Genomic DNA, 12142 nt, shown 5'->3' with positions numbered 1-12142 from the left:
TTTTTCAGCTAAGTGTGGTAGATAGTTGGAGGATAAAAGAAAAATCAACATCCCTTATTTTATGAGCTCAGAGACAGGGTTTATAATGGTGGTTCACAACTTTGGCTGCACTTTAGTATCCATCTGAGGAGCAGTTGTAAGTCCCAATGCCTAGGCCACACCCCCGACCAATTAAATCACTCTCTGGGAACGGGACGCAAACACTAGGCTTTTTTGGGGAAAGCTCCTTTTGCAGAAAAGGTTAAGAATCACCACTCTAGAAGGAAATCAGAGGTCCATGAAAAAAGGGCAAGGTGAAATACAGGAATATTGAAGTATTAAGACCAAAGGGATTCGGAGCCATAAGACTACAGTTAGACTAGATTACAGGAAAACACAAAGTATATGTAATTTGGTAAAATGGTATTTTAAAATACATTTGGAAACTATAATCATTCCTAAAGAAAAGCCAAATTTAAAAAATAAGGCCCTTCAAAACAAATGATGCTTAGTTGAATAGAACCTAAAGGAATTTTTCATCTTCAGCATAAAAAAGCCCAGTGGCACCTAGCAATCTTATTAAAAACATATGAACTTAAAAAAAAAAAAAATCATTTGCTAGGGGAACTCCCTGGTGGTCCAGTGGTTAGGACTCTGTACTTCCACTGCAGGGGGCCCTGGTTCGATCCCTGGTCGGGGAACTAAGATCCCTGCAAGACATGCAGCATGGTCAAAAAAAAGAAAAAGGAAAAAAAAAGAAATCATTCACTATGTTTGATATCTGGATAAAGTGACTACACTGACTCAGAAGTCCCTGGGGTCTTGCAGAGGTGATGGTGACTGGCCTTACGTGGTAGTCTTACTGATGTCCTGCACACTTTGTAGTGGGTCAATGGTGTCAGGGCAGCGGAGAATGCAGGGTGCAAATACAATGGCCAAAGCATTAGCAGACATTCGATTAGTGTCTTCCTGTAGAGCAATCCTAAGAAACAAAAAAAAACAAGTGAAACTAGGATGAAAAAGGAAAATTGCAGGGAGGTAGGCAGAAGAGATGAAAGAAGATCAATGACATCAACTGCATAGTACTGGAAAGATGTTCCTATCAGTTGAAGGAAGATACTGTAGACTTTTCCCAAATCTGTTCCTTTGCCTCTGGAAAGTGTACTTTTACTCTGTTCCTTGAAGCAATTCAGGCAAGCAGAGAGCTGATCAAGGAAAAATTTGTGACTCACTGCCCCAGGTCACCGTTACTAGATGAACATGTCTACAGAATGTAGACACTTTAAGGCATTTTCAAACAGTCATGTAAGATATGTATCCAAAGAAAAAGGTGGCTTTCTTCCCAACTATTGCTAATATTTACAATCAGAAGAGAGAGACTACCCCTGAATTGTCTTTTGTCAGTCAATTCCTGAGCTCCGTCTGAACCCTCCTCCTATGAATTAGGTTATGTCAACAGACACACAGCCTTTCTAGCTCGGGAGTTAGATAACAGGCTAGGCTACACAGCGCCACCATGAGACTGAGGTGTTACATGGCTCAAACAGGGCAGAGAAGCACCTGCCATGCAATCTAACTCAGCTGAGGATTTCTGCTCCAAGGAATCATAACCACCTGTTTGAGGCATTGACTTTATCAACAGGAAAAAAAAAGATCTGTCAGTTTTTCATACAAAGGAGCTCTTCATTTATTTAAAAGAATCCAAGAGAAACTGTTAAGTGTTCCTTTGTTTCTTGAAGTTACCTGACTAGATGAAAGATGAGGCGTTCCAGTGTATTGAGATGAGTTCGGGAGAGCTGGTCAATCACAGAGTATACACCACGGATTGTCTCTTTCCTCTCCTGAAGGCCTGAAAGCAGTAAGAGCAGCAAATAAGAATGAATATCCTCTCTTATACACTACATATTCCTTCTGGACAGACCCTAGGTAGCAAGGGCGACTGGCTCTAGGGTTGATTTTTAGGAGTTTTAGCTATACCTGTATAGCAGAAGAACAACTCACAGTTACCACTAATCTCCCTTTGCTTGAGTTCTATACTCTCTAAGCAGTCTCATGAGTTTTAATCTATAGCCCAGTAATTCTTGATTACAGCAAGGGGCAAGAGATGCCCTAGTTTTTCAGGCATTTTGTGGCAAACCAATTCCCCATTAAAATTAATAAATTGTTATATAAGTTATAAATCAGTCTTATGGGAATTGAGGAGTCAGGCCTCAGGGCCTAAACACTTGTAGGTAGGCCTTAATCAATATCCTACACATCTGTAGCACTGAAAAACTAAACCAACATGTTAGGCATGGCTTAAAATAGACAGCCAACTTTACACTGAGTTCTTGCCTAGATTCACAATTTAAATGAATATAAATCTCCTATTTAATTTTTAAATTTGTTTATAACCTTAGTCTTTCAATCTCTTTGTAAGAAGCAACTAGGTGACCTGCTCAGAAAGTTTTTAGGACACTGACCTTTTAATGAGTTTCTAAAAAAGTTAACATTTGAAAAGGTGAGAGTTCACTGGCAGTTTTGTACTGACTGTATCATTTTTGGATCTATATGAACTAAACCAACTGAGAGGACGGCTAAATAATCTAATATGAAGATGGCATTCCTTTCCCAAGTGCAGGCCTTCCCTGAACCCAGGAAGCCTGTGCTTACCCATAGCTCGAAGAAATTCCTCATAGAGTTCAAAGGTCATGAGTGGATTGGGCAAATCACGAAGCCATTGTTTGAATACACTTGCAATGACGTGTATGTTATAGTCATCTAGGTTTACATTCTCAGCATCTATTCAGAGACAAGAGTTAGATAAGAAAGCCAAAACATGCAGAGAGTCAAATAATTCACTTTAGAAACTATCATGACTGAAAAATGCCTTCATGTTCTTAATCAGACTATCTTCTACAATCTAATTCCATGCTTTGGAACAGTGCTCCTACTGTGGTAAAGGAACAGTTGTTGTTTGTTGGTTGTTTTTCAAATGTCGCGGACTGATAGGTGTGTAAAATAAAAGATCACAAGTTTTCATGTCAAGGCACTGTTAAATTGCTATGAATGTTTCTAAATGCTTTTTCTCAATTTCTGTACTTCTCTTGTGAATTGGTCTGTGAACGATACTTCTAGTAGTGATGCTTCAGATGACAAACATAAAAAAGGCCCAAAGGACAGTTTCTAAAAGTCAGACTGATTTTAAGTCATTTTCAGAGATGAAATGACAGTGATAATTGAGCTTAGGAAATGTAAAGAAAATCTTTACTCTGCTTCACTTATAAACTCCCTAGGGTTATACATGAGATGACTGGGATGACATAGGATGAATGATGCCTGTGGGTAGATTCTTGGTGACACAGGGACAAACTTTGCACCTATATGTGATTCAAAAAGATCTATTCCTGGGAATTCCCTGGTGGTCCAGTGGTTAGAACTCCGTGCTTTCACTGCCGAGGGCCCAGGCTCAATCCCTGGACGGGGAAGTAAGATCCCACAAGCCATGCAGTCCGACAAAAAAAAAATCTATTCCTTTCTAATAGTGGTGAAGAGTAGAAGTTGAACATAAAGCCAAAGTCAAACCTCTGCATACATTCCAGGACTGAGGCTAGAGCTCTACACAGATACATGTTCAGTTCACTACTTATCCATTTAAATAACTATGTCATCAATGTAGGAAGGCAAGAATATGCATCAGAAAGAGCACCACTTGGAGTCAGAATAACAGAGACTAACAGGCAATAGTTTAGATTATGGGTTAAATGCCAGCTTTGTCACTTATTGGTGGTGAGTCTTTGGGCAAGATCCTGTGTAAGCCTCAGTTTCTTCATCTGTAAACAGGGATAATAATCACTGTTTGGGAAGATTAGTACAAAGATCTGTTGTGAAAATTAATACAAAAACATCAGCACAGTGCCCTGCATCTCATCAACAGCTCATTATTCAATTTCCCTGAACCTAAATTTTCTTCTTTGTAAATTAAAGACATGATCTTACCAGACTGTTAAAAAAAGATTAAATGAGATCTGTCTGAAGTACCTAATAATGCCTGTACAAATGATATGCAATGTATGTTTGCTGAATTGACCACATAAAAACAAAGACTCTTTTGAAAGCTACAAATGATAAAACAAGCACCACAGAAAAGACTGCACTCTTCTGGCTGCAAGAAAATGATCAACATGTGATGAAAGCTAAGAGCATAAGATGACCTATTTAAATAAAATTATTTGGTCTTGATTTAGAGGGCACTATCTTACCTGTATCTAGACCTTGTCGAAGCTCCTTGATTTTATTAGTTGAACCAGACTTTCGGTAAATACCTTCTGTGTATAATCCATGCATTTCAATGTAGTTTATAAGTTTTTCCACCACCAAAGGAACAGTTCGGTCTTCACTGGTCAAACGGGATAATTCAACCCCAAACTGTCGAGATGATAGCTCTGGATCATACTAAATGAAAAATAATTTTTGTTTCCAAATACATTCAAACATTGTTAAATATATTTATCCAATTCTTTAAGAGTAACTACTTTTTATTTTCCTCAAGTTTTACAAGCATAGTTATGAAAGCTGGGAGGAAAAGGAATTATGATAAATGCTGAGAGTAAAAATATATGAGCTGTTAGTTTCAATCCTCTTCCACTAGGAATCCTCCCGACCCCTGCCAAATAATGGGGCAGAATGGAGGCAGTGGCAACTGATTACTGTTTCCCTTTCTATTAAAAAAATCTCTTCATGTAAAGATGGGATGTGGGCAAAGGAGAAAGGGGATAGACTTTGTATGTTAAACATTCACCAAGTACCATTTGAAAATCTGTTGATTTAAAATTAATTAGTTGTCACTAATTTCTGAAGCATAAGAACGCTTCGGTGTTTATGTAAACTTAAGGGAAGTTTAACTGACTATTGATGTCATAGCTAAAGGCAGAGGCATATATTGTCACTATATGAATTAGGTTATTTCATATTTGCAACTAGATTATAGCTGGGAATAGGAATATCACCTTTCTATCTCAGAGGGTTATTGTAAAAATTAAGTTACAGGTGAACATACAAAGCACAGTATCTGGTATATGGCAAATGCTTAATAAATTGTTAAAAGAAATAAAATAATGTTTGCTGCAATAATTAAAACAAAATAACTTTAGCCAATCTTCTTCCTATTACTAGGACACACACATGCACACGTATAATCTATTTATTTAAATGTTATGGCTATCCCTAGGGCATTGGGAATATTAATAGTAAGACTTGTGAAAGCAAAAAAATAAAATTCTTGAAGGTATTAAACAAAAACTTCAAAATAGTTTTATTTGAAACCAACTAATCTAAAGCAAACATGCTAAAAATTTCTATTTCTTGAAATTAAGGGAAAAATTAATTTTACTATTCTCAACTGAGAAAAAGTGAACTCTGAGTTCTTATTGTAAAATCAATATATGTTTTTAGTTATTTTCTTTTTTTTCTTCTGCGGGAAGGGGTGGCAGGGTGTCTTTAGTTATTTTCTGTCCAAAGTAATTTCCTTGTATATTTTAAATAAAGTTTTATTGAAGTATGACACATATATTAAAAAGTATATAAATCGTTAAGTGTACAGCTTGACAGACTTAGGCAAAATGAATGCACACTTCTTACCAGAACCCAAATCAAGAAATAGAATATAACCAGCAGTTATCTCCCTCTCAAGACCCTCCCAACTACTATGCATTTCACCTTTCACAAATAACCAGTATCTGTATTTCTATCACTACAAATTAGTCTTAACTGCTTTTGAACATTATATTAATGATAACATATAATATGCATTCCATGAGTTAAGTTTCATTTATTCTTGAACTTTATTTATTTTTGAATAATACAGTATGTATTCTTGTTTCTGGCTTCTTTCACTCAACATTATGTTTGTGAGTACCAACAGTTTAATCTCACTGCCATATTGTATTCCATTATACAAATATACCACAATTTATTTATTCATTCTACTGTTGATGGACATTCAGGTTTCTTTCAGTTTGGGGATACTTCAAATAGTGCTGATATAAATGTTCTTTTGTCTTTTGGCACAGATATCTATGTATATATGTTGGGTATGTATCTTAGAGTGGCACTGCTAAGTCATGAGAAATGCTTATGTTCAGGTTTGATAGGTACTGCCAAATAATTTCAAGAGCTGTTAGGTTAACTCAAACTCCTACCAGTAATGTATGAAAGTTCCAATTGCTTTATATCCTTGTTAAGATGTTCTTCATTTTAGCTATTCTAGTGGGTATATACCTCACTATGATTGCAACTTGCATTTCCCTGATGATTAGTGAAGCTGGTCACCTTTTCATAGGTTTATTGGTCATTTGGAAATCCTCTCTTGTGAGGTGCTTGCTTAAATTATGTGCTCATTTTTCCACAGAGTTGACCATCTCTTTCTTACTGACTTGTAGATGCTTTTCAGATATTGTAGATCCAAGCTGCACATATCTTCTTCCACTCCGTGGTTGATTTTTTTTTCTTTGAATAGTGTTTTTTGAAATTTATCTAAAACTTTTTTTGTATTTATTGAGATGACCATATTTTTTTCTTTATTAGTTCAATGTGGTGAATTACATCAACAGATTTTTGAATGATTTTTTCAAAAAAACTGATTTTTTCCATAAACCAACTTTGCATTTATGGATTAAAAACCAACTTTATCGGGCTTCCCTGGTGGCGCAGTGGTTGAGAGTCCGCCTGCCGATGCAGGGGACACGGGTTCGTGCCCCGGTCCCGGAAGATCCCACATGCCGCGGAGCGGCTGGGCCCGTGAGCCATGGCCGCTGAGCCTGCACATCTGGAGCCTGTGCTCCGCAACGGGAGAGGCCACAACAGTGAGAAGCCCGTGTACCGCAAAAACAAAACAAAACAAACAAAAAAAACCCCAACTTTATCATGAAGTCTTTTTTTTTTCATCTGTCATTAGCACAGATTCAATGTACTAACATTTTGGTTAATAAGGCTTTTACATCTAAGCTTATGATACAGCCTGAACTGAAATTTTCCTTTATCCTTTTCATGATTGACTTCAAGGTTTCACTATCTTCATTCGTCAATTTGGGAAAAAAGTACTGAAGTATTTACTCTTTACCATTCTCTGGCAGAGTCTGTAAAAGACTGGTGTTGTTTCTTCCTTAAACACTGGGAAATATTCAATGGCAAAACCATCTGGGCCTGAAGATGTCTTTGTGAGAAGCTTTTTCAATTACAGATTCTATTTTAATAGATATAACTCTTTAGATTTTGTATTTTTCCTTGACTTAGTTTAACTTAGTTGTGTTTTTGTGGGAATTTGCCCAATTAATCTAAAATGTCAAATTTATTAGCATCAAGGTGTCCATAATAGCCTTTTATTTTCCTTTTAATGTTTGCAGTATCTGTGGTGTATGTTTTTCTTCTTGTGAATGATTGGTTTTTTAAAAATTCTCTTTATTGATCACTCTTGCTAAGAGTTTATGCATTGTCTTTTCAAAGAACTAAAATTTAGCTTTGTAGCTTTTTATCTTTTGTATAGATGTTTTTCATTTCATTTATTTATCTTTATTATCTTCTTTCTATTGCCTTTGGGTTTAATTTGCTGGGTTTTCTTTTCCTACCTTCGACAGATGGAAGTTTACAAAATTTCTATCCTTGTATCCTTTCTAATGTGTATTATAATGTATTGTACATTAATATATTATTAATGTATATTAATATATACTTAAAGCTATAAATATTCCTCTAATCACAAATTTAGCTATACCCACACTTTTGTTGTGTCATACTTTCCTCATCATTTCGTTCAAAATATTTTTCCATTTTCATTTGAGGATTGTCTAGTTATCTTTATGTTGATTTACAGCTTAATTTTATTCTGGTCAAAGAATATACTCTCAAAATATTCAATCCTCTGAAATCTGTAGGGACTTGCTTAATGGCCCAACATATGATCAATTTTGTCAAATGTTCCATGTGCAGTTGAAAAGACTGTGTATTCAGGCAGTTGTAAGATGCAGGGTTCAATACACATCAAGTAGATAAGATTTTTTTTTTTTTTTTTTTTGCAGTACGCGGGCCTCTCACTGTTGTGGCCTCTCCCATTGCGGAGCACAGGCTCCGGACGCGCAGGCTCAGCGGCCATGGCTCACGGGCCCAGCCGCTCCGCGGCATGTGGGATCTTCCCGGACCGGGGCACGAACCCGTGTCCCCTGCAACAGCAGGTGGACTCTCAACCACTGCGCCACCGGGGAAGCCCCAAGTAGATAAGATTTTTAAGTGTGTTTTTTAAATCAGTTGCATCCTTACTGAATTTTTGTCTTCCAAGTATTGAAGCTATAATAATAGACTCTTCTAAAGTTAGAATTTTTATAGCTCCCTAATGGCTTGACCATTTCATCATTATGAAACACCTTTACCTGAAGTAATGTTTGTCGTCCTAAAGTACATTTTAGTATTATTACAGCTATACCACTCTTCTATTGGTTAGTCTCTGCATGCTATATCTATCTATCCTTTTGCTTTCAACCTTCTGTGTTTTTTTTAAACATATTTAAGTATGTTTCTTGTAAATAGCATATCATTGACATTTCTCAGTTGGTTTTATCATAGTCTTTTTAAAAAATTATTTATTTATTCTGGCTGCACCAGGTCTTAGTTGCAGCACATGGGATCTTCGTTGCGGAATGCAGGATCTTTAGTTGCGCCATGCAGACTTCTTAGTTGTGGCATACGGACTCTTAGTTGCAGCATGTGGGCTTCTTAGTTGTGGCATGCAGACTTCTTAGTTGCGGCATGCATGTGGGATCTAGTTCCCTGACCAGGGATCGAACCCAGGCCCCCTGCATTGGGAGCGCGGAGTGTTACCCACTGGGCATCCAGGGAAGTCCCTATCCTAGTCTCTTTTTGTTTTTAATATATATATATTTTGGCTACATCAGGTCATTGAGGCATGGGGGATCTTACGCTGCAGCATGCGGTCTCTTCGTTGCGGAGCTTGGGTTTCTCTCTAGTTGTGGTGTGTGGGTTTTCTCTCTCTAGTTGTGACGTGTGGGCTTAGTTGCCCCGCAGCCTGTGGGAACTTAGCTCCCTGACCAGGGATCAAACCTGTGTCCCCTGCATTGGAAGGCAGATTCTTTACCACTGGACCACCAGGGAAGTCCCTATCCTAGTCTTTTAATTGGAAGTATTTGGTCTATTAACATTTAATGTAATCACCAATATATTTGGACTTATATCTATCAATCCACTATTTATTTTCTTTGACCTGATTTATGATTCTGTTTCTCTCATTTCTCATCTTCTCTTAGATTAATCAAGTATTTTTTGTTTTTCCATTTTCCCACCTTCATTAGCTTTTTAGCTATATATTCATTTGCTATTCTTTTAGTGGCTACTTTAAAGACTACAACAAATACTCATAACATATTTAAGTCAAATATATTTATTTTTGGCTGCGTTGGGTCTTCGTTGCTGTGCGCGGGCTTCTTCTAGTTGCGACGAGCAGGGGCTACTCTTGTGGTGCGCAGGCTTCTCATTGCAGTGGCTTCTCTTGTTGAGGACCACGGGCTCTAGGCACACAGGCGTCAGTAGTTGTGGCACGCGGGCTCAGTAGTTGTGGCTCGTGGGCTCTAGAGCAAGGCTCAGTAGTTGTGGCACACGGGCTTAGTTGCTCTGCGGCATGTGGGGTCTTCCTGGACCAGGGCTTGAACCCGTGTCCCCTGCATTGGCAGGCGGATTCTTAACCACTGTGCCACCACTTCTCAGATAATCCAGGGACCTTGGAATAGTTTAACTTCATTTTCCCAACCACCTTGGTGGTGATGTTGTCACATAATTTAATTCTCTTTATACTTTAAGTCACAAGACATTATTATTGTTTTTAGTCAATATTCATTTATATTTACACATATTATTTACTCTTTCCATAGCTCTTCACTCCTTCCTGTACTTCTGTTTCTATCTGAGATCATTTTCCTTCTGCCTGGAGAATCTTTAGTATTTCTTTTATTGCAGGTCTGCTGATGACAAATTCTGAGTTTTTGTCTGGAGTGTTTTCACGTCATTTTCACTTTGGAAGGCTACTGTCACCAAGTACAGAATTCTGAGTTAGCTTTATTTTCTTAAAACACTTAAAATATGCCAAGCCACTGTCTTTTTGGCTTCCATCATTTCTACTGATAAGTCAGTTGTCAGTCTTTTCACTGCTCCTTTAGCAGCGGTTATTTTTTTCCCTCCTCTGAATGCTTTTAAGAAATCTTCCTTTTCTTCCATTTGGAGGACTGTTCATCTAGTATGATTTTCTTTGCATTTATCCCACTTTAGGTTGAAAGTGGTTGACGTGTTGACCATTAGCTCTTAAAATGCTGCTTCTCCCTTGTTCTCTTTTCTTCCTGGACTCCAACTGCACACATTTAAGAAACTTCCATCCTTTCCCATATGTCTCTATGTTTATTTCTGTATTTCCCCATTCTTTTTACTCTCCATGCTTGGATGTCTCTACTTATCTATTTTTCAGCTCACCAATCTTCTCTTCTCCTATGGCCAATACACTGTTAAACCTATCTTTTGAGTTTACAATTTCATTTTTTATTTTTATAATTTCCATTTGGCTCTTTTTTATATATATATTTCAATTTTATGATAAAAAAGACATTTAAAATCTTTTTTTTTTTTTTTTTCCGGTACGCGGGCCTCTCACTATTGTGGCCTCTCCCGTTGCGGAGCACAGGCTCCAGATGTGCAGGCTCAGCGGCCATGGCTCATGGGCCCAGCCGCTCCGCTGCATGTGGGATCTTCCTGGACTGGGGCACGAACCCGTGTCCCCTGCATCGGCAGGCGGACTCTCAACCACTGCGCCACCAGGGAAGCCCCATTTTAAATCTTTTTATCGAGCATCTAAACATATTAATTAAAAATTTTTTAAGTACATGTGTGAATTCAGTAATGGGTCATCTATGAGTCTACAGATATTGTCTGTTTATTTCTTAGTCTCATTTCTTAATGTCTAATTTCATATGTGAACAAATTGTAAAGGCTCTCAACAATGTTACCTCTCTTTAGAGAGAATTCATGCTATTCTCTGTAGGTGGGTAGCTAGAAAAAGGAAGAGATCATCTTAATCCAATCAAGGACTGCCTTGCAGTTTTTATAATACTCAGTTGATCAATGCTATCAATGCTTCATCCTCCTTCCTGGGGTATACCTCTTCACAGGTCTCACTGAAGAGTCTAGAGTATTGACTAGGGTCCTTTTTCAAAGGTGGGTCATCCAAGTCCAATTTTTCTCTCTTTGACACTGTGAGACTGCAAAATACTCTTAATTTGCTTTTCTGTTTAGCTTCTTAGCCTCTTGCCCTGTGCAGCTTAAGAATTCAGAAAACGCCTTGAGGGAAAAACCTCTGAGTTTCAGGCTCACTTCTCTATATGTTTGGATCATGGTCTCTCAAGTCCTGGCAATCCCAAACTCCAACTTTTGTCTCTATAACTCTATCAGATTTCTAAGAGCACTGATGGCTTCTCTGACTCTTAAGTGTGGCCCTCTGCCCAGAATCTTGGTTTCCTGCCCTACAACAAAAATTGACAAACTCCCAGTAGGAGAGAAACATCTCATAGATGTAGATTCACCAATCTGTAATTCTCTTCTCTGTAGGATCTAGGCCCCTAAATTCAATTTGCCTGGGCAGCTTTCTAATGCTAGGCAACAGACTTTTTTCAGCTGTTCTCAGCATGAGCATGAATATTAGTCTGCCAGAAGCTACTTCGTCTTAGCTGGAAGCAGATGCCCCACCTTCGTTGTATTTTAAGCCCTTTGTCAAATTTCTCTTTGTACTTTGCCATGTTTGTCTACTAATTTGGAACAGATGCAAACTATATACAAGGGCTGTAAACATGCACACACATTTTATTATAGTTCAGATTTGCATAGTATTGTTAAAATTATATGTGACTAATAAATAAGAAAATGTGATTATACACCAATAAAAGCCTGAAATATTTCCAAAATTGTTGCTTCATTGAAGCATAAAGGTAGCAGAGTACATGTTCAGTATCTTTTAGATCTGTGTATCCAAGTAGAAATATGTAAAAACACCAACTATGCTGGTGAATTTTACTGTTCATGTTAAAATCTTTAATTGTAGCCTACCACTTTCAAGACAATTTCTAGAAACACTTATGAG

The 12142-nt window shown here is 37.6% G+C and overlaps 1 protein-coding gene and 1 non-coding gene across 9 annotated transcripts in view; one reads left to right on the top strand and one right to left on the bottom strand.

The window, feature by feature from the left end:
- MYO9A (myosin IXA) overlaps nt 1–12142 on the bottom strand; it is a 269375-nt gene that overhangs the window by 29459 nt on the left and 227774 nt on the right. For all 8 annotated transcript variants that reach the window (XM_030875073.2, XM_030875076.2, XM_030875075.2 and 5 more), the window contains 4 exons: nt 4221–4413; nt 2632–2760; nt 1723–1828; nt 830–961 (listed from right to left, as the gene is read on the bottom strand). In XM_030875073.2, the coding sequence (XP_030730933.1) occupies nt 830–961; nt 1723–1828; nt 2632–2760; nt 4221–4413 (560 nt within the window). The remainder of the gene's footprint in view (nt 1–829; nt 962–1722; nt 1829–2631; nt 2761–4220; nt 4414–12142) is intronic.
- TRNAG-UCC (transfer RNA glycine (anticodon UCC)) lies at nt 608–680 on the top strand. Its single transcript has one exon. It is a non-coding gene; the product is annotated as a tRNA-Gly (tRNA).

Source organism: Globicephala melas, chromosome 2 (assembly GCF_963455315.2).
Source record: "Globicephala melas chromosome 2, mGloMel1.2, whole genome shotgun sequence".
NCBI classification, from domain to species: domain Eukaryota; kingdom Metazoa; phylum Chordata; class Mammalia; order Artiodactyla; family Delphinidae; genus Globicephala; species Globicephala melas.
The sequence above is the reverse complement of the archived record's forward strand: the minus strand, read 5'-3'. Positions and strand labels throughout refer to the sequence as shown.